This window comes from Melopsittacus undulatus, unplaced genomic scaffold, assembly GCF_012275295.1.
Source record: "Melopsittacus undulatus isolate bMelUnd1 unplaced genomic scaffold, bMelUnd1.mat.Z mat_scaffold_350_arrow_ctg1, whole genome shotgun sequence".
In the NCBI taxonomy this organism is placed as follows: domain Eukaryota; kingdom Metazoa; phylum Chordata; class Aves; order Psittaciformes; family Psittaculidae; genus Melopsittacus; species Melopsittacus undulatus.
In genome coordinates this window covers 12,581-34,365 of record NW_022994261.1, presented here as the reverse complement: position 1 = coordinate 34,365, position 21,785 = coordinate 12,581, and the positions used below count along the sequence as shown (strand labels likewise).

Genomic DNA, 21,785 nt, shown 5'->3' with positions numbered 1-21,785 from the left:
GAGAACTTTTAAGCCCTTTTATGAAGGAAGTAATTTTGATATTCAAACTGGCAAATTACTTATTCTTCTGATCAATACATATTGTATGATATATGATATAAAGCAGCCTTCCAGTGATATTCCTCACTGGAAACTGAGGCTAAAAAAACACAGAGTACCTTTACCTTTTCTGTTTATCTCTGTAACTAGCTCCACTGCCATAATGAGCAGCAGACCCACTTTTTTTTTTTCCTTTTTTGCTGCCAGTATACTTACAAGAGCATTTCTTCTTGCCCTTTACAATTGTCCAGTAGTTTCAACTCTATCTGAGCTTTGGCTTTTCTAACTCCATTCTTGCTTGGGAAATTTCTCCATGTTCCACTCAGTGCTGCATCCCCTCTTATGTCTTCTGTGTATTTTTTTGTGTTTGAGCTTGGTCAGGAGAATTCACATTCAGACCAAGGTGGTTCTTATAGCGCACTTAGAATCATAGAATCATCTTGACTTGTTTTGCATTAGAATGGACTCCTGTGCTCTAAGGAGGCTCTGCATTAAGACCAACTTGCTGTCCTTCAAGCAGATATCAACACGAATAAAAATTCTCATAAGTACCAGGCCTGCAATCAGGAGGGTACCCTCAACTCTCAAGAAGGGCTCATCTACCTCCTCTTTTTGTTAAAGGTGGTCTGCAGAAGATGTCTGTTCATGTACATCACCTGTGTAAATCTGGCCTTTAATCCATAATCAAAACTATTCAGGTGAGAAGCAGCCCTTTCTAAGTGATTGGGAGTAGTAGGTGTTGGGGTTTTTTCACTTGCCTGTTTGTGAATCAAACCCCAGGAAATATTTAGAAAAAGGTTATGAAATGGGAAGGAAAGCATCCCAATAACACAAAGCTAACAAAAATACACTTTTTAAAAAAAAAATACCCTTGTATTAAAATCTTAATTTTTTAAAATATTTTTTTGTTAGTTGTTGAAATCTCAGGTGTCTTCATTGAATTATCATAGTCATTTTCTCATCTGTGTCTTGCAATATTGTCTCCTGTGAGAGGTTATCCCTACTCCTGGTGAAAGGGAAGCAATATACATGGGATACATACACTAAAAAAAATGAGAAATGAAACATGAGTTATCACAACAGATCAAATACTTTGGTTGTTGACCACATGTGCAGTTTCCTGCTGAAACCCCTTGAAACTGTAGGTTTCTGGCATCTCCACAGAAAAACAGTACTTCAAGTAATCTTTCCTTACCTTTGGTGAGACTTGAAGGTCATATTTTTCCTGATCTTTTTAAGGTCAGAATACACAGGTATTGATTGTGATATAATTGCTGACTTGAATAACTCCACTTTAGCTAGTCACAAATTTAAATCAGTGTGATAAGGCTGAATGCCTCAAGGGAGTGAAGGATATTTAGTCTCAGATCTCTCTGTCTGCAGAAGAAGCATCAGCTTTAGCATCCTGAGCCTTTAAGAACAGGTGTTGCTTCTCAGTTTCTCCATTTGAAGATCAGCTCTTTTTTATTGGAACATTACTGACATTGCCAGGAAAGCTGTGATTTGCCCAGGAATGGGGCTTCCATACTTCTATTTATTGTTTCAGAGTTTTACTCATAATGCTTCCAAAAGTTAACAGTCATTACACTAAACCTTGGTTTATATGTTTAGAGTGGTAGTATAAAGTAATATATATATTAAATATAAATTAAATATATAAGTAGTAACTTTATATATTAAATATATAAGTAGTAACTTTATATATTAAAATATAAATATAAAGTAGTAACTTTATATTTACTCAGGTCAAAAAAGACAGTATTTTGTAATTGTATTTATTTTTAAATACTTAAACCTGCTTAGTAAAGACCATGTAAAATGTATCTGATATATTGTGACAGAAACCAGCATGGGATTCACAGCTGATGGCTGTGTAGTCACCAGTTGTCCATAAGACAGGTCTTCTCGGTGGCAAAAGGCACCAGCAGCAGCCTTACCCAACAATACAAAAATATAGAAATACCTGCAGCAGCCTCTTGTTCTTACCTCCTCAGAGAGCAGTTCTCTCTTAAGCAGATTACCTTTCATAACGAGCAGCTACAGCCCTCTAAAAAGGCAACAGGTCTTTTCAAGCAGTGTGACTCCATTCAGTTACTGTCACAAAAGGAGAGATCTGAAAGTGTACTTTCTTTCTTGGACTCATCTTTCTTGTGGATAAATCAGTATGAGAATGACTGGCGGTACAGAACAGTTTGTCCAAAATCTTTTCCCTGAAAAATGCAAATTTTTGTATCCCGTTGTATGTGTTGGAAAGTAATTTTGGAAATATGTTTGAGTGCCTGCACTATTTTACAAGACAGCAAAAAACTTTTTTTTGATGTGTGACTATTTGAGTTCTAAAACAATGTTTCTATTCCATGTCATAAGAAGCCCAAGAGCTTTTTAGTGAAGATACTTCCTTGGCATATTATGGGCAACACGCCCATAGTTCTCAACAGGAGTAACACATAATCTGAATTAGATTTGCAGATCATCTCTCTCCCATTCTGGTCCAGTGAATATTTACTTGTTTATACACAATGGAACAGCAAGAGAGGTTTGGGAGAGGTTTTTCTTGCGTAACATCTGGAAGTAATGTTGTCTTTTTTCATGTTATTTTTGCTGTTCATATTTTGATCGGAGATATTTCATCTTTGGTGAGACATGAGAATTCCCCTGAAAAATGTCAGTGTTGACCAAAGAAGTATTTTCTCACCCAAATAACACTGTAGTTGGAAAATTCCAAAGCATAGGCCACATTTCGCAGTATTGGTTAAAGTGGACATTCTGCATGAGTGATAATGTCTGATCAGTTTAAGCTGGCATTATAAAGCAGTATAATATACTTAGTATAACAGAACAAATATCTGAATGGAGAGTGTTGAGGCAACAGAGGCAGGCTATTTTGTTGTTTTTGGTTGCTCTGTGACAGAACTGAAAGCAATAGGCACAAACCTGAAACATGGGAGCATAAGGATAAATGAATATAACAAACACTTGTTTTACTGGCAGGGTGATTGAACACAGGTTGTCTGGAAGAGGTTGTAGAGACTCCCTAGACAGTCAGAAGCTGTTTGGGCATGGTTCTGCACAACCTGCTCTAGGTGGCCGTGGCTTGCAGGGGGATTGGGCCAGATGATCTCCAGAGGTTTCTTCCAACTTCAGCCCTTCTACAGTTCTGTGAAATACCCCATTCACTTCTGTTACTATGTTTGGAACTAACTTCTGTATAGTAGGTAGAGCAAGTTAATACATGAAGATATTAAATGCAGGCATAATTTGATGGTTTATGAGTTTTTTTTTTTGGTTGTGGGGTTTTGTTTGGTTTTTTTTTTGTGTGGGTTTGTTTGGGGTTTCTTGGGGTTTGTTTTTGGGTTGATTTCTTTTTTTTTTTAGTGTGAAGTTTTTTGTTATTTGCTTTTTTTTTCTTTAGAATAAGATGCAATGAATTTTATTGCTTGTTTCCTACTCACTAGCTTGTACTTATATGTACTATAAATAAGGGAGCAGCAAGATAAACTGTAGGACAGATATAAGAAGAAAGATTAACATTTGGGTTACTTGAATTCCATCAGGTGTTCCCCTGGAATGTATATTCTGTTTGTTACTTGGCTGTAAAGTAAAAGGTTACTATTTTCAAACCTACAATGACATCTTTGCATATAATGCCAAATAGAAGCTTTCTAAACGCAGTGAAAAAAGGAGTTGTAATCATATTAAAAACATGTAAAGTGAAAACCTGTATCCTGCAAAGGCATTACAGTGGACTAGATTTTCTCCTGGAATTCACCTAAATGCCTATAAATACGAGTCATAACAAATGAGAGAATGAAACATGAGCATTTCTGCCATTTAGTTTCAAATGTTATGTTATACAAACACTTAAAATTCTGCACATGCTTTTGGGTCCATTTACTTGGGTTTCATCATGAAATACTGATGAGCATGTAATGTTCTGTACACATCAAGAAAAGATGCTTACTGGGGAAAAATAAAAAGACAAAACCAAACTGATCTGGGCAACTGAAGTGTGGAGGATGTCGTGGTTTAAACTAAATCTGCACAGGTTTCCCCTCCCCCCCCCCCCCCCCCCACCTTCCCACTCCCGGAGGGAGCCAGAGGAATACAACTCCCACGGATTGAGGTAAAATCAGTCCAGCAATTAAGGTATAACACAAATCACTACCGTTACCAATAACAAATCAATGTTAGAGGAGACAAACAGGGAGAGAGAATACGATACCACCCGCCGCCACGAGGCCAGCCCGGAAAAGAGCTAACCCCTACCCCCCTGGCCACCTTCCCGTTCCCTCTCCGAGCCCAGCCCGGAGGAGAGAGCTAACCCCTCCCCTCCTGGCCAGCTTCCAGTCCCCTCCCCGAGCAGGACGTGCTGTGGTATGGAATACCTCCCCGACTAGCCCAGACAGGAGCCCTATCTCTCCCTCCTCCCTGCCCTGGCAGAGCATGAGCTACTGCTGAACCCATGACAGAGGACAAGGAAGAGTTCAAAAGGAACAGGAAATCACTGTAGTGTGATGAGGATTTTTGTAGTCTTTGAACCTCATATACTCCAAAGCTGGGACTAAGTGGTTTGAGATGACAGAAGTATGTGCAGTATGCAAGGATTTAGCAGAGAGGAAAAGTTGTATATAAAATGAAATTCATAATCTTCAGATTACAAGTAAATACTAAAAGAGGTTATAACAGGGAACGCCAGTCCAAGAATGACAGTTCAGCTGATCAGCTGATTAACTGACTGGTGGGTCTTCTTCCTCCCAAAGGTGCAGCTATAGAATCACACAGTTGCTACAACTAGCTGGTAGACAATATTAATCATGTTAAGACACATTTGCTTTCAGAACAGGCAAATATACTTGCAGTCTTTTGGTAGCAAATTACTTTTTTGTTGTACTTTTTTAGCACTTTTTCATCAAAAGTTTTCTGTTGTGGTGGAAAATTAAAAAGTAGCTATTTCTGACTACCAGCTTAAAAAGAAATACAAGAGCTATAAGATATTTTAAATCTAAAATACTTGGTCAGTTTAGTATGTGTTGTGATGAACTCCCTAAAAGCTGAATGACTATATAGCTATAGTCAGTGTGATCATATGGACTTGTAGCTGTTACATTTAGTTTGTTCTTGCTTATCATTCTCTTTATTATCAATTACACCCTTATCTGAATTTAATTATTAGCATGTAGACTATCTCTTACTCAGTGTTTTTGCAGTACATAATTGTCCTCATTTTTCCTTCAGATCTTGGGATGCAAAAAATAAAAAAACTTGCCTTCTGCTTTCTATAAGGAGAATTTGTGGAGTTTCTGTCATTAGAGATTTTTCAAGACCCAATTAAACACAGCTTTGAGAAACCTGATCAGTCCTCAGAATTGACAAAACTTTGAGCGGGACATTGGACTAGAGACCTCCTGAGACCCTTTCCAATTTTGACAGTTGTCCTGCCAGTATGAGTTGTGTTATGGGTTTATTGTTTTACGGTATAGGAACTCTTGAAAATTATCAGAAATTTAATTTGAAAAGAATAAATCTGTTTTTAAAGAATGGTTTATTGTACCATGTTAAATTTAAGATGTTACTCAGGAAGTTAATGCATATTGGTGAGGGAATGTAAGTCTCTGAATAGGTTATTAGGCAGTCAGAAGTCAAACCCACCTTTCTTTACTTATATGGGGTCTTGAGCTTTGAAACTTTGAAGTTTCTCAAGCCTTTGAGGAAATCACCTGACTGATAAATTTGTTAAATTATTTCTTCTGTATTTCATTCATCTCACACCATTTGTGTTTCTTTTTTTTGTTTGTTTGTTTTTGTTTTGTTTTCTTTTTGTTTTGTTTTCTTTCTGTGAAAGGTCAGTGTGAATCAATTACTCTGGAGCTCTGTATGAACTTGCCTTACAACTATACTTATTACCCAAACTACCTGGGACACAGGACGCAGAAGGAAGCTTCTATCAGCTGGGAGTCTTCTCTTTTCCCAGCCTTGGTTCAGACCAACTGCTACAAGTACCTTATGTTTTTTGCCTGTACAATCTTAGTACCAAAATGTGACCCCCATACAAATCAGCGGATCCCACCTTGCAGGTACTACACTATACTTCATTTAATCCTTGACTGACATTGTCCGTCATGTTAGTCTTTCCCAATTTTCTGTTACTATTCAGAATGCAGAAATTTTGGTATGCAATTCAATTCCATAGCAAAAGGTAGGAAACCATATTTTAAAAGGTCATTAAATTCAGTTCATTACACTTGTGTATTAGTGATTTGATTAGTATCTGAAGTACTCAAAACAAGGAGAGGAATAGCAGTTCAATAATTTTCAAAGTATATATATTGAATAAAACAGACTTTCATTTGGAAGGGACCTACAATAATCATCTAGTCCAACTCCCTGACCAATTCAGGGCTCACCAAGTTAAAGCATATTATTAAGGGCATTTTCCAAAAGCCTCTTAAATACTGGCAGGTCTTGGGCATCAACTGCCTCTCTAGGAAGCCTGTTCCAGTGTTTGACAACCCTCTCTGTCAAGAAACGCTTCCTAATCTCCAGTGTAAACCTCCCCTGGTTCAACTTTGAACCACTGCCACGTGTCCTGTCACTGGGTACCAGGGAGAAGAGATCAGCACCTTCTCTCTGCTTCCTCTCCTCAGGAAACTGTAGAGAACAATAAGGTTGCTCTTCAGCATTCTTTTCTCCAAACTAGACAAGCCCAGAGTCCTTAGCTGCTCCTCACAGGACATTCCTTCCAGCCCTTTCACCAGCTTTGCTGCCTTTGAACTCATTCAAGGACCTTCACATCCTTCTTAAACTGGGTTCCAGAACTTGACACAGCACTCAAGTTGAGGCCCTACAATGCTGAATACAGTGGGATAATGACATCTTTTGGCTGGCTGGTTATACTGTGTTTGATGCACCTCAGGGTGCAGTTTGCTTTCTTGGCTGCCAGGGAACACCACTGAATTGTATCAAGCCTGTTGTTGACCAGCAGCACCAGATCTTTTCCTCCATGGCTGCTCTCCACCCACTACTTGCCCAGTTTATACTTGTGCCTGGTATTACTCTGTCCTAAGTGCAGAATATGGCATTTGAGCTTGTTAAATTTCATCCCATTAATCGTTGCCCAATAGTGCAATCTATCTAAAGCCCTCTGCAAGACATTTTGTCTCTCAAGAGTGTCAACAGCACCTCCCAGTTTGGTATCATCAGCAAACTTGCTCCATTCAACTCCTACATCCAAGTGATTGATAAATTCAGTGAACCAAACTGGCCCTAGAATTGAACCATGAGGAACATTGCTGATTACCAGTCACCAGCCAGATGTAGCCCCATTCGCTACAACCCTTTAAGTTCTGCTCTTTAGTCAGTTGTTCAACCCACCCACCTCACAGTTGGACAACATGTCCAGAAGGTTGCTGTAAGCTTTGTACAAAGTACTGTCCATTTCTGTGTTTGATTAGAGTTGCACCACTATAAAGGGTATTTAAACACAGAATCAACTAATTTAATATGGAACATCAGCATTTTTAATAGTTTTTTGCAATTGTATTTCACTTCAACTATGCAAAGCCCTATCCAAATACCATTAACAAAATTTGAAATTTTAATGCATGCTTACCTTTCTAAGTTAGAAGAGTACTGCATCATTCTGAATTACAGACTAACTTAGGCTTTCTACTCATCAGATTAACTTTTCTACAATCCTTATCAATTCATATGATTGTACTTTTCAGGGTTATGTTCAAAAGAGACTATGTTCTGTAAATCTTGTCACTTTGGTAGCAGCAGTTGTTGCAGATTAGGAGAGCTAATAAATCTGATCAGCAGGAGGAGCTCTTTGAGCAAATGGCTGCTAAAGCCTTCTCGTACTGTATTTCTGTATCTTTTAATGGGCCTACCTTGATGATATTGATCAATTAACATCTACTGTCTTGACAGAAAAGTGCATTGCAATTTGCAATACATGTCCTAAGGTTTCCTACCATGTGACATTGTTGACAAATAGATAACATTACTGTTGTGGTTTAAGCCCAGCTGGTAACTCAGAACCACGCAGCCACTTGCTCAATTGCCCCCCTTCCTCTGCCCCCACCTCCTGGAGGGATGGGGAGGAGAATCAAAAGAATGTAACTCCCACAGGTTGAGATAAGAACAGTCCAGTAAATAAGGCGTAACACAAACCACTACTGCTACCACCAATAATAATAATGATAAGGGAAATAACAAGGGAAGAGAATACAACCGCTCACCACCCACTGACTGATACCCAGCCTGACCAAAGAGTGATCTAGCTCTTCCAGGTAACTGCCCCCAGTTCATATAGTGGGCATGATGTGCTGTGGTATGGAATACCTCTTTGGCTAGTTTGGGTCAGGTGTCCTGTCTCTGCTTCCTCCCGACTTCCCCTCCTCCCTGGCAGAGCATGAGACTCAGAAAGTCCTTGGTCAGTGTAAACATTACTGAGCAGCAACTGAGAAGCTGTGGCAGTCTGGTGAAGTTCCACTGACTGGAAAAGGGGAAAAATAACCCAAATTTTTAAACAGGGGGAAAGTGAAGATGGGAACTACAGGCCAGTGAGTCTCACCTCAGAGCCCAGCAAGATGATGGAGCAGATCTTCCTGGAAACTCTGCTAAGATACATCAGTGATTATTGGTGACAGCCAACACGGCTTCACTAAGGGCAAATAGTGCCTGCAAATCTGATGGACTCCTACGACAGGGTATGGCGTTGGTGGATAAGGGAAGAACCACTGATGTCATCTACCTGAACTTCCTCAAGGCACTGTCCTGCACAGCATCTTTGTCTCTAAACTGGAGAGGCATAGATTTGACAGGTGGACTACTCAGTGGATAAGAAATTGTCTGGATGGTCCTACTCAAAGACTTGTGGTCAATGGCTCGATGCCCACATGGAGACCAATGAGGAATGGTGATTCAAAGGGGCAGGTGTTAGGACTGGCACTATTCTGTATCTTTGTTGGTAACATGGATGGTGGGATTGAGTGCACCCTCAGCACACTTGCTGATGACGTCAAGCTGTGTGGTATGGTCAACAAACTGGAGGGAAGGGATGCCGTCCAGAGGGACCTTTACAGGTGCAAATCTCTTGAAGTTCAACAAGGCCAACTGCAAGACCTGGTTGACTTGCCTTGGTCAGGGCAATCCCAAGCACAACTACAGGCAGGGCAGAGAATGGATTCAGAGCAGTCCTGAGGATAAAGACTTGGGGGTGTTGGTCAATGAGAAACTGGACATGAGCCAGCTTCAGTGTGTGCTTGCAGCCCAGAAAGCCAACCGTTTCCTGGGCTACATCAAAAGGAGCGTGACCAGCAGGTCGAAGGAGGTGATCCTGCCCTCTACTTTACTTTCATGAGACCCCACTTGGAATACTGCACTTAGCTCTGGGCCCCTCAACATGAGAGGGACATGGACCTGTTGGAGTGAATCCAGAGAAAGGCCACAAAATGATCAGAGACTGGAGCACCTCTGCTATGAAGACAGGCTGAGAGGTTTGGGCTTCTTCAGCCTGGAGAAGAAACGGCTCCAGGGAGCCTTTATAGCAGCCTTGTAGTACCTAAAGTGTACCTACAAGAAAGCTGGTGAGGGACTTTTTATAAGAATGAGTAGATGAGCTGTAAGGTCCCTTCCAATCCTAATCATTCTGATTCTATGAAAATTTGGCTAGCTTATTCTAATGTACAGGGATAAAAGATAAAGTATAGGTTCTTTGCTTCATCAACTGCATACCTAGCTAACAGATTTTAAGAAGTATCATAATATAGTTGCATGGTTTTCAAATTTAAGGTATTAAATAGACAAAGAGCAACTTGTAGAAGCCATAGAATTATTTAGTTTGAAGAGGACCTCTGAAAGTCATCTGATCAACCTCCTCCTCAAAACAGGGTAACATCATATTTAGATCAGATTGAATATGCAAGATAAAATTTTACATCCCAGGATTCAAAGCTCTACTTCTGTAACTGTTTTCAGGTTTTGCTTTTATGTTAGATTCCAAGTAGAGAGTGATTTTATTAATAAGGGATACCTTGGAGGGTTCCACTGAGATCTATAGTGTTTGCTTTAAAATAATATTTTGGGAAGAATTTCAGACACAGATATGATGTAAAAATGTAAAATGTTCTAGAAATGAAAACACGTATAGCCTTATACCAATAAACTTGAGTTAACTGATAAATGTAAAACATGATCTGTAGAAAAAAATTAAATACATTTAATATATCAATATAAATAAAAGTTTATCAATGTCCCTTATTTTGGGAGCAGTAATGCCTTCTTAGTCATGTTCACCTACAATGTCATGGAGATGATGATATCTGTGTATGTAAGGAGTCTCCAGCTGACTTTGGTGTTGTTTCAAAACTGTTTCAGATGCGTATGAAGAATAATCTTGGTCAAATCTCATGTCCCTTATGTGTTGGCACATTTTTTTGCTAACCTTAATTTCTTTTTCATACCAGGAAGGGAGAGATTTTTCTGCTTTGTGATGTGTACTCTTGTTAGCTGTTAACTTGTTAGGTTAATTGTAGACTACCACAGATGAGATTTGACTGAGAAGTAAATAAGGAAGTCTGTTACCAAGGTATTCTGAAAGCCCAGCTGAGACTCACTATGCAAATGGGGAAAAGACTGGGGGGAGGGGGAAGTGCCAATTGCTCTTACAGTTTCCTAGCTGTTTTACAATAGAATCATAGAATCATATTGTTGTTGGGTTTTTGCCATAGGTAAATAAAAATTTGTATCATTCAGAAAGCTCAGGTTACAAACTGGTGAGAGTAAAACTTTTTGATATTCAGGAAAGTCTAAAAGGAAAGAATCGGTACTTTCAGCATGGTTAACCAATGTCAATCCAGTCATCCATTCCTTCCAGCGCTCCACTCAATGGTGAATTGTTTGGTGCAAAAAACCCAATTGAATGTTTTTCATTAAGTCCCCCAAAGCAAAATTAAATTTGGGGAGATTAATAATGTATTGTTTTCTCAAAAGAACATAAAATAATTCATACTAAATGGACATTTTTGCCTGGTTTTGGTCACTGTATTTCTCCAAGCTTATTGCAGGAAAAAGAAAATGGTCCATTTGTCAAAAGATCAAAGGAAAATGGGTGGAATAAAATGCCTTCCATGAAAGGAGAGTCTGTTTCCAAAAGAAAGATCTGGAAAAAATCAACAAACTAAAAAAAAAGGCAGATTTAAAACAACATGGAGGAAACTGAAAAAAAAAAACCAAAACATATATGTAGAAATGGTTGGGATACTATTCTTGAATAGTTTTTAGGCATAAGAAGAAAAGAGAATTTTCTTTGAAATGGTAGGAGGAAGTCCAAATTATTATGATTTAGAAATGTGATCTAAAATGTGCAACTAATGAGTTGCTGAGTCTAGATACAGGAGACAGCTTGGGGAGACATCTAACACTTCAAATAGGTGAAGATGAGTTTCCTTGAGGAAAGAGATTGTTCACCATGTCACTGAGGTTAACCAGGAAGCAATGGATTTAAAATACATCAGCAGAGCTATAGGTCAGAGAGAAGGAAAATAATAGATACCTGTGTATGAGAATGAATGACGAGATGGTATATGAAATCATACCAACTGAAGAGTTTTTAAGAGCAGCTTAGATGCATATCTGTTAAGCATGACATGTGTTTTTTGTTTGGGAGGAAAAGATTGAAAAGTATGTTGAGGTTCCTAATCCTGTACTGCCTACTTAATATTCCACAAAAATTTAAAAAAGAAAAGGAAGTTGAAAAACCAGGGATTAAAAAATACCACAGATAAAAGGACTACTCTATTGGAACAGCACATCAGCTATGATTTCAGGCAAAAGCAGTTGCTAAATATTTTAAATAATGTTTAAAATAATAGGGGATTATTATGCAAAATACTCTTTGTATTTTTGAAACTTTTGACAGTGGCTCTTTTGGGAAACAGGATATTAATCTAGATTAAGTGAACTAACTTTCTATGGTCAGCAGCAGGAGTTCTATATTCATGCCTTTCTCCAGGTATGGTACAAGCTTCTGTTGCTCTAACTGAGAGCAAACTAAGACTAGGTTGACCTGTGCTTTGATTTGCCCCAGACTTTTAATTTTATTGAATTCGCTGGGGAGTTCCGTGCTCTATAGTTTGCTGGCTTAAATATTTTGTCCTTCTGAACCCACTTGTTTTCTGAGGTAGCATCATCAGAAGAGGTACCGTTTCAGTGGTATGAAATGTATTCAGATTTTTTCTTGAAGGAGAGCAGTTAATGCTTCTTAAAAAAAGTTGTCTGCCTTCCCTTACAGATGAGTGGATGTTTGTAAGTGTTTATATTTAGCTATTATAACTCAGGTAATAGTCTGCATACAGTAACTTAAATAATGATTTAACAGTAGCAAGATTTTACAGAAAGCCAACCATATCCTGGGCTGCATCAAAAGCAGCATGGTCAGCAGGTCGAAGGAGGTGATCCTGCCCCTCTACTCTGCTCTTGTGAGACCTCACGTGGAGTATTGTGTGCAGTTCTGGTGTCCTCAACATAGAAAGGACACGGAACTTTTGGAACAAGTCCAGAGGAGGTCCACAAGGATGATCAGGGGGCTGGAGCACCTTTCATATGAAGACAGGCTGAGAAAGTTGGGGCTGTTCAGCCTGGAGAAGAGAAGGCTGCGTGGAGACCTCATAGCAGCCTCCCAGTATCTGAAGGGGGCCTACAGGGATGCTGGGGAGGGACTCTTCATTAGGGACTGTAGTGATAGGACAAGGGGTAATGGGTTAAAACTTAAACAGCAGAGGTTTAGATTGGCTATAAGGAAGAAATTCTTTACTGTGAGGGTGGTGAGGTACTGGAATGGGTTGCCTGGGGAAGTTGTGAATGGCGGTATTCAAGGCCAGGTTGGATGAAGCCTTGGGTGATGTGGTTGAGTGTGAGGTGTCTCTGCCCATGGCAGGGGGGTTGGAACTAGGTGATCTTAGGGTCCTTTCCAGCCCTAACTATTCTGTGATTCTATATTTCTAACATTTGATTTTTTTTTTTTACATTTAAAGAAATCTGATAAACTGATTTTTCCTTGATCTTCATCTTTAACTTTGGCTAGGATAATTAACTTCCAGTAGCTGGGAATTTGTAAGACTTTAACTCAGTTACTCTGTTCTATTCCACTTTGTCTCCTCAGGACTTTATGTGTACAGTCTAAGGAACGCTGTGAGTCTGTGCTTGGGATAGTAGGTCTGCAGTGGCCAGAAGATACTGACTGCACTCAGTTTCCAGATGAAAACTCAGACAATGAAACTTGTCTAACACCAGATGAAGGTGTAGAAGGTAACTCCTATAAATACATAAAGCAGGAAATTAAACATTTAATTAGGTTCCCCAAGCCACTGATTTCTTTACATACCTCTTCTTTTAAATTATGGTATTTAAACTGTGGAAATTATTCCAAACCAGGTTTCAGGGAATTTGGATACTTACAGTTTGCACAGGAGGAAGTTCTCATAAGAAGTTTGTTTGAAGGAGGGATCAATTGCCCTCAATCTGTGAAAGTCAGGGTTTGAGATTTGTTACTAACACCACACGTAGTACTTGCTTGTGTTTATACTTCACATTTTTGCCTATTTAGATGTTCTAATAATGCTTTTCTAACCAGGAGGCAGACTCTTGGCAATTTTAAAAAGCTAAGCCCTGTGACAGCTCTGAGAAAGATATTGTAATATTAGTGTCTTTGCCAGCTATTCTTTGTTTTTCTTGGGGGAAGTTCTGTAAAATTGTTCTAACCCAGCTTCAGTAGCAACTGACAAATTATGGGGTTTGCATTCAACCATAATATTAATCATTGTGGGTGGATGCAAACATGGAACAAAAGAATGAAATTTCCTTAAGTGCTTCTAGATATTGTTTATATGTATGAAGAGAGAAGCTGTGCAGCTTTTCCTTCTGCAGTTTTCATCAGATGTGGTATCTGTGGTGGTTCTGACATGTCTTTTCTATTTATTTCCAAAATGACAGTAAAACAGCTGGGTATGTAGTGAGATGGGGTGTGCTACAGTGCCTGCAATGCACTGATATTCTTCAGTTCTAACTCTTCTGCTCACCTACATGATGATGATGGTATTTCAACAGCCTTGATCTTGCTCAGAGAAAGCAAATGGGTAAAAGCTGCTTTGTCTACAGTTCTTTTAGTTAAGATGTAGTGCTGTGGATATAGTGAAGGAATTGTGAAAAAAAACAGTGAAGCATATATAGCAGTCAGTACTATTTCCTCAAGCAAAGTCCATTTGCACAGATATCACTGTGAGGATTTTATAAAGAGGTGTAATAACATAGTAATGAAATCCTCTGTTGTGGCGCTTTTGAGAGACAAGGAGATAACTTCCCTCCACAGCAGCGAGCTGAGTGAAAGGATTTATCCATTGTTACACAGCACTGTGTAGGAAAGGAACAGTAAGATTGTGGCACAACAAGGTGAATAAAAGAAGAATGATGTGAATTAATTTTCTCAGGTATCAAATGTCTTTTGCCCTTCCTCTCTGTGTTGTTAGATCATTTGGCTTTGAAATACAACACAGAATGGTTACATTTTAAATATACTATTGCATATGGGACAAGTGTGTTCCATTTCTTGAGACAAATTCTGGCCACTTACAAAAATCTCACTTTAATTAGAGGGATTCTTACTGGTAGGCTGATCCACTGCTCATTCGTTATTTTAGCACTGAAATAGATATTTCTGGAAAAGAAATAAATAAAAATAAAAGGAAGTGGGTGGTATTCTTTTAGAAACTGTAACTCATTAAGGGGTCTTACAAGAGGCTTTTTGGGTTTACTTACTGCAAGAACTTAATGTTGATACATTCAGATTCCCAGTGACTACCAGTGTTGCCTAGAAATTCTGCCTTGGAAAGTTTAGAATCTTACCTAAATATTGCTGGAAAAAAACAAACAATCCCAAACCAACCCAAAACAGCAAAGAAATCAACTCACACAAGCAGTTAAAATGTTTATGATTACAAAAATGTTTATGATTACAAAATATAAGTGATTTTGCAGCTTAAGGTTTAATCACCAGAGTTTTTACAATGTGCTGAATTACTTCCAATCCATGCTGAATCTAAGAACACTGCTGGCCAAGAGAGTATGAATTGTCAACTCAGTTATTTTCATAATGAATTACTCTTAAGTGTTAGCAGAATAGTTCACATGCCTTTTATTATTAGATTGGATTTTTTTCTAAGGCTTCTCAGTTCATTGATATTTTTGGTACAATTCTTTATTGAATGATAAAATTTACCCAAGAAACCACATGGTATGAAATATCTGAGAGATTTTGTCATAAGGAGAAAAAAAGGAACATATGATGGCGGTTGTACATCAAAATCAGTGACATGTCATCGTGGTTTAAGCCCAGCTGGTAACTCAGAACCACGCAGCCACTTGCTCAATTGCCCCCCTTCCTCCGCCCCCACCTCCTGGAGGGATGGGGAGGAGAATCAAAAGAATGTAACTCCCACAGGTTGAGATAAGAACAGTCCAGTAAATAAGGCGTAACACAAACCACTACTGCTACCACCAATAATAATAATGATAAGGGAAATAACAAGGGAAGAGAATACAACCGCTCACCACCCACTGACTGATACCCAGCCTGACCAAAGAGTGATCTAGCTCTTCCAGGTAACTGCCCCCAGTTCATATAGTGGGCATGATGTGCTGTGGTATGGAATACCTCTTTGGCTAGTTTGGGTCAGGTGTCCTGTCTCTGCTTCCTCCCGACTTCCCCTCCTCCCTGGCAGAGCATGAGACTCAGAAAGTCCTTGGTCAGCGTAAACATTACTGAGCAGCAACTGAAAACATCAGTGTTACCAGCATTGTTCCCAGGCTGAAAGTCAAAACCACAGCACTGCACCAGCCACTAAGAAGGAGAAAAATGACTGCTACTGCTGAACCCAGGACACATGTACATTGTGATAAAAAGAGCGTGTTTTTCAAAGCCATCTAAGTAAAGCTTTCTCAAAATTGTACCCTGTAAGGTGAGGCAGAAGCAATGATTAATTAATTTAGTGGACATTTACAGGTGGTTTTATTAATTCAAATAGCCACACAATTGCCAGTATGTATACATATATATATATATATATATATGTATACATACATATATTTGTCCTGGGGATCTCTTATACACATTTCAACACATCACATCATCTGCTTCAGACAAGACCATGACTGTGAGAAAAGTAGCTGCAAGATCCATGCCCACAGTTGTAACATTGTACAACAATTATTTGGCAAAGCTTTGAAATTCAACAGAGGGTAACATGTGAAGGAGAGCTTTGCAAAATATTGTTTCACCCAGTATGGAGTGCAATTGTTGAGTGTTGCCTGCTACATGGTTCTAGTTTAGTGTTGCACAAACTTTCTATTCCTGTCTTTTACCCTTGCGAAACAGACACGGTGATAAATAAGTACCCACGTGGTGATCTAGCTTGTAGTTTATGAACTCTTGTTTCTCCCTGTTCTTTGTCATTGACAGAATGCTCACCCAGTCACTTTAAGTGCCGTTCTGGGAGGTGTGTCCTGGCATCCAGAAGATGTGATGGTCAAGCTGACTGTGAGGATGATAGTGATGAGGATAGCTGTGGTAAATAAATTTGATGAGGTGGATCTTTTAAATGAAGAGTACTTGCAGCATTGGAAGATGAGTTTTATTTTCACTTCAGTTATTTAACAGTTCAGAGGATAAGCCCTTTTTTCTGTAAGAAAAAATGGTTTTGAAAGTGCAGGGTTTTGTTTGGTTTTTTGGTTTTTTTTTTAATTGGGGGATTTTTTGTTTGTTTCTGCGGGGTTTTTTTTTGTTGTTGTTGTTTTTTTTTTTTTTTAAATGGAGGCAGTACAAGTACTTCACCAAGCATCCTTCTTACTTAATGCCAACACAACTCATGATATTTGATCACTTAGGTTCTGCCAACTGTATTCCAAGATGTTTTAGTATTCCTTTAGTAAGCAAGATAAAAAGTGCCGCAGATTTAATTCTTTTGATATTGTTGGAGGTTCTACTGAACTAAAGGGTAGCTTCCTGGCAGTTTAAATTTTGAAATCATAAATATAATTTTAATTATAATTTTAATATGATTTTAAATTTTGACCCAGTAATGTTCTCATTATTATGTGTTAACAAAATATCTGTGTTGCTGAAGTGGATTCTGTACTGCAAAAGTCAAGAATTACGTGTTTTTTTCAGATCGATCAAGCTCAAGCCATAGGTACAAGGATAAAGTGACAACCACGAAGTTTATTTTCCAAAATATTTCTGAATTTACTTATGGTGGAAATGCTTTTGACTTTTAACTCAAAGAGATGTGTTGCACCTGAGAAAAACAAATCTGGTCACTATTTATCCTTGTATATGCTGGCAGGATTGTTTTGAGAAGGAAGTTTATACTGTCTTTAGGTGACTGAGGTGTAGCCTCTTTACAGTTCTGCATGATGGCCTGGTATTCCGAGGGACCAAGAGAATACTTATAAATCACTAAGGGTTTAGACAAGAGGTATGAATGTGAGAAAAGGACTGGAAAACTTTCCAGCAGAGTGAACAACCTGTGGTTTATTTTTAAACAGAGAGCAGGCAAAGATGAAAGCAGTTTGTGAGCAGCAAAAGTATGGCAATAAAAGATTTGACTCAGCTGCACAAAAATAAAATGAGATCCAACACCTGAAAGCTGAAGTGAGGCTAAAATTCAAGCTTGACAGCTCCATGAAATGCTTAGTTTTTAAAAAAGCATCTTGTTTCTATGATTGGAGTAACCAAGGTGTTCCTTATCCCTAAGGTACAATGTATTCTCAATATCTGGGAGTTTTCAAATCACACTTGTATTCTGTGTCCTCTTTCTGCCCCATTCCCATCCCCCTGCAAAAAGAAAGCAAAAAAGAAAAACCAAAAAGTATGCTCACTGAAGGAAGATCTGGTATTAGGTCATTCCCTTGCTTGGGTTGTAAAGGAAAGGCAGAGCTGATGATCACAGTGATCAGCCTGTCATCTCTTTACCTTGGAATCAATTGTCTCAATTGTCCTTCCTGCCAAATATTCTTCATTGCTACCTGTTCTTCACTCCTTAGAACAGTAATTGCTAGGTGTCTTTTAGGATAATTTTATTCTCCTACACATTAGCATATGAAATATTCTTCTAATATATAACATTAATTTCTCGAGTGGATCGCTCCTTGTCTCTACAGTCTAGACAGAATGTCACTAGCAATCAGAAGAATTCTTATCAGTTCTATAAATATAGAGGACTGTATCTGCTAGGCAATCACCTCTGTCAGAGTGACATTACATTGACCAGGGATAACACTCTTGCTGAAGAACAGAATGTCCTTGTAGAGATCCAGAAGTAGCTGTCTCAGACTCATTCATATTCCATGTGTGCAGGACAAAATCAAAACTTGATGATCTTTCAATGTGTAAATGGCTAGCTTACATTTTATTAGATTTATCCTTTGAAATTGGTTTTATACTATTAAATGTCTGCCAGTATTTAAACGGAAACCCATATATTTGAAGTGCCTTAAATCACAGGCATGGAAAAAACTGGCCTGGAAAAGAGGGGCTGGAAAAGACTAACTACAGCTCTTGGAGGCTCAAGCTACTCTGGCCAAAAATATGAGGTAGAGCAGCCCAAAGAATCTAAAGTGTACTCTACCCATGCAGCATACAGCTGTATTCAGCACCTACTGTCTCTTCCTGTTAAGAATCCCTGTCATACTTTCACTTGATCTTTGTGAGGGAAATTTCACCCATGCAATTGCAGCAAACTCCTAAGACTTTAGTACCATTTAAACTAGGATCTGGGGAGAAATTTGACCCATGTTTCTGAATGTGAGACTTCTAAGTGAATTTCAGTAAAGTCTGAGGAAGATAATTTCTGAAAACTGATAGATGTCTAAAGAGTTTGTGGTATTAAATATGCTTGATTATAGTTGATCTTAATTTACTGACTACTGCACAGTGCCTCTGGTGGAGAATAGGGCTCTGGAGGAGTACTGAAGAAATTGAGGACATAACATTCAAAACCAATATTGTCCTTTACTATTTTCTGCAGTGAGTTCTGACTATGGTATTTTAGTTAAGAGAAAAACCTGGTGGTCTTAATGGCAATAATAATTGCATGGGGAATACATATATGAATAACAAGTGGTAACTTGCTTCACATTTTGAAGAAGGATGAAGGTAAGATCATATATGAATCTCTGTCTCTTGCCAGAAAATATGTTTCAGATGGGGGTAATGTAAATATGGACATAAGTTTTCCTACCTCAATTTTCACATCAATTTGTCATTGATTTAAAAATATATGTCACACAAATATTAAAAGAAGAAATATAAATACACCAAAGAGCAGATAGCTTCTACCAAAACCCCAGTATATTTGAACACTGAATTCAGTAAAAGGGATCTTTTCCTAAGGAACTGTCTCTATATTTGCTTATATTGTACTCAAAGATAAATTTTGAAGAGTCACGGTACACTTCACAGTGTAACGCTGTAATGTGTGTTGAAGGGGAAAAGTAAACATGTATTTAATTAATTATAAACACGGCTAAAAAAATGCAAAGTTCACAAATTATATATTTTTGAGCTTTTTATTGTATTTTCATATGAAATTCCTAATATGACTGACATGCTTTGTTCTTTATTGAGGTAAAGGTTTTGTTTGGTTTCAATTAATTTTCCATTAATAGTTATCAAAAATTTTGTCAGTAGAAAGACCTGGAAGTGGTGATACCCAAGAAAGTTCTTGATCATGTGGGTTTAATTCATTAAAAAACTTAAACTTGCTAAATATCAAGGCTATTTACTTCTCTGGGCTGTAGCATTTATTGACATGGCTTTTTGAATCTAAGCAAAATCAACCACTCCACACATCCAGGTCCAGCTAAAACATGAGTAGGTTTTCCCAGGAATCATATGAGGTAGTAGTGATTCTCTGGTTCATGTTTTTAAAATACTTCTAAAATAACACTTCTTGGAAACAACATAATCTGCTTAGTAATTGAACTGCTTGTGTGCTGCTGTAATTCCAAGTTCAGGCTAACAGAGGTGCTGCTTCAAATGCAGTCTTGGGAGTTTATATCTTAACTATTTGCATTTGGGGACATCAGGGTTGTCACCTGAATTAGAGCTTGGATTAAAAAGAAAACTGGTATAATCATCTATAGAACAAGCAAAGAAGGAATTCAAGCCATCTGGTTCAGTCAAGTGAGCACATTGGTTTTATGGCTTCCTATAAAACCAGAATGTCAGATATGCAGGACATTAATATATTAGTATTAGGACATCAAAGTATTTAAACTGACATCATAATTAAGTGCTGTATTAGTTGATGGCAATAAATAGTGAAATAAAACATGAGAAGCCTCTTGAAATCAGGCTGGTTAGCAGGATTTTGTAAAGACAATAATGTAGAGACAATAATTCCTGTGTAATGATGAACCCTTTTGAAGATACATACAGCCATTAAGTCTCTAATCTTTTCAAACTGGTTTGGTCTGAGATAATGGAACCAGGAAATCTTTTATGGTCAATAGCTTAAAGAAAACTCTATAGACCAGGATGACAAAAGTTTATATATTACTAGTAAATCTGTTTCAAGAGTACTGGTATATGGGTTTTGAGCTAATTGAGCTAATGCCTAAACTGTTACTTATAGACATGTGTAGCGTAATATTTTAAAAGCACTGAAGGATTATGAAGTGTTATACAATTTATACCCATTTATTAAGTGCAAACTGTGACAATATTATTTCAGTTTCTTTATTAATAACTGTTCTTGGTACCATTTAAAGTTTATACAGGAAGTAAAAACGTTTTGGGTGTTTCAGGATTATTAAGGAAGAAGAAAACAATTGATTTGATATATCCATGCAAGTGTTTCAAAGTTGTGCTTCTCTGCCTCTAGGTTGTATAGAAAGGGGTCTTTGGGAGTGTCCTTTGAAGAAGCTGTGCATCAAGCACTCCATGATCTGTGATGGTTCCCAGACTGCCCTGACATGATGGATGAAAAGAACTGCTGTAAGGGCTTGCACAGTTCGTTAGTCCCATAAAGCACTGATCACGTTCTGGGGATCTTTGGGTGCAAAATAAATGAAAGTAAAAGGTTTTCTACCGACAGAAAGGCTTAGTTATTCCTTCAGTTTCCTTTTCAGTTTTTCTATGGAACCAATGTATCTCTTTCCTCATCTTGTGTCATCTGTTGTTCACATCCTTGGATCCTTTCTGTGCCCTTGATCGCTTTGGTCCTCTCTTCTTTTTCTCCCTCTCCTTCCTCTTTCTTGTGTCTGTGATTCTTCATTCCTTGTAAGCTGACTTCCTTTCCCATTTTTTTTTCAACTTTGTTTCATGTAGGTATAACTGCTCACTGCTTTTTTCCTTGATTTCATCTTGATTTTTGCTCTGATCTGTTCTTCAGTAAATTTTATGTCTCCCCACTTAGCTCCACAGGACAGAATCTTGGCTTCTGCAACCCAAACCATGATAAATATCAGAGATACAAAATTTAGTATGTTACACCAATGGTATGAACATATTGTCCATGTGCACAGTGTGAGTTGGCGCAAAGTGCTAACAGTGTGCGGTAGGCCTGCTGGTCCACTGTGGGAGCTGCCCTGTGTTCTGTTTCTGACCAGTGTTTTTGCAGCTGACCAGTGGGTTGGGAGGATCTGGAAGGAGCTGCAAATGGCAGGCAGCTGCTTTGCAAGCTCCTACC

General features: G+C 38.3%; 1 protein-coding gene across 1 annotated transcript in view; it reads left to right on the top strand.

The window, feature by feature from the left end:
- The window catches only part of LOC117438466 (atrial natriuretic peptide-converting enzyme-like), a gene marked incomplete at its 5' end in the record, with an annotated part of 64,603 nt that overhangs the window by 39,242 nt on the left and 3,576 nt on the right, over window positions 1-21,785 (top strand). The window contains 5 exon segments of the mRNA XM_034073980.1: window positions 5,882-6,113; window positions 13,205-13,350; window positions 16,556-16,663; window positions 20,979-21,047; window positions 21,050-21,091. Of these exon segments, the coding sequence (XP_033929871.1) occupies window positions 5,882-6,113; window positions 13,205-13,350; window positions 16,556-16,663; window positions 20,979-21,047; window positions 21,050-21,091 (597 nt within the window).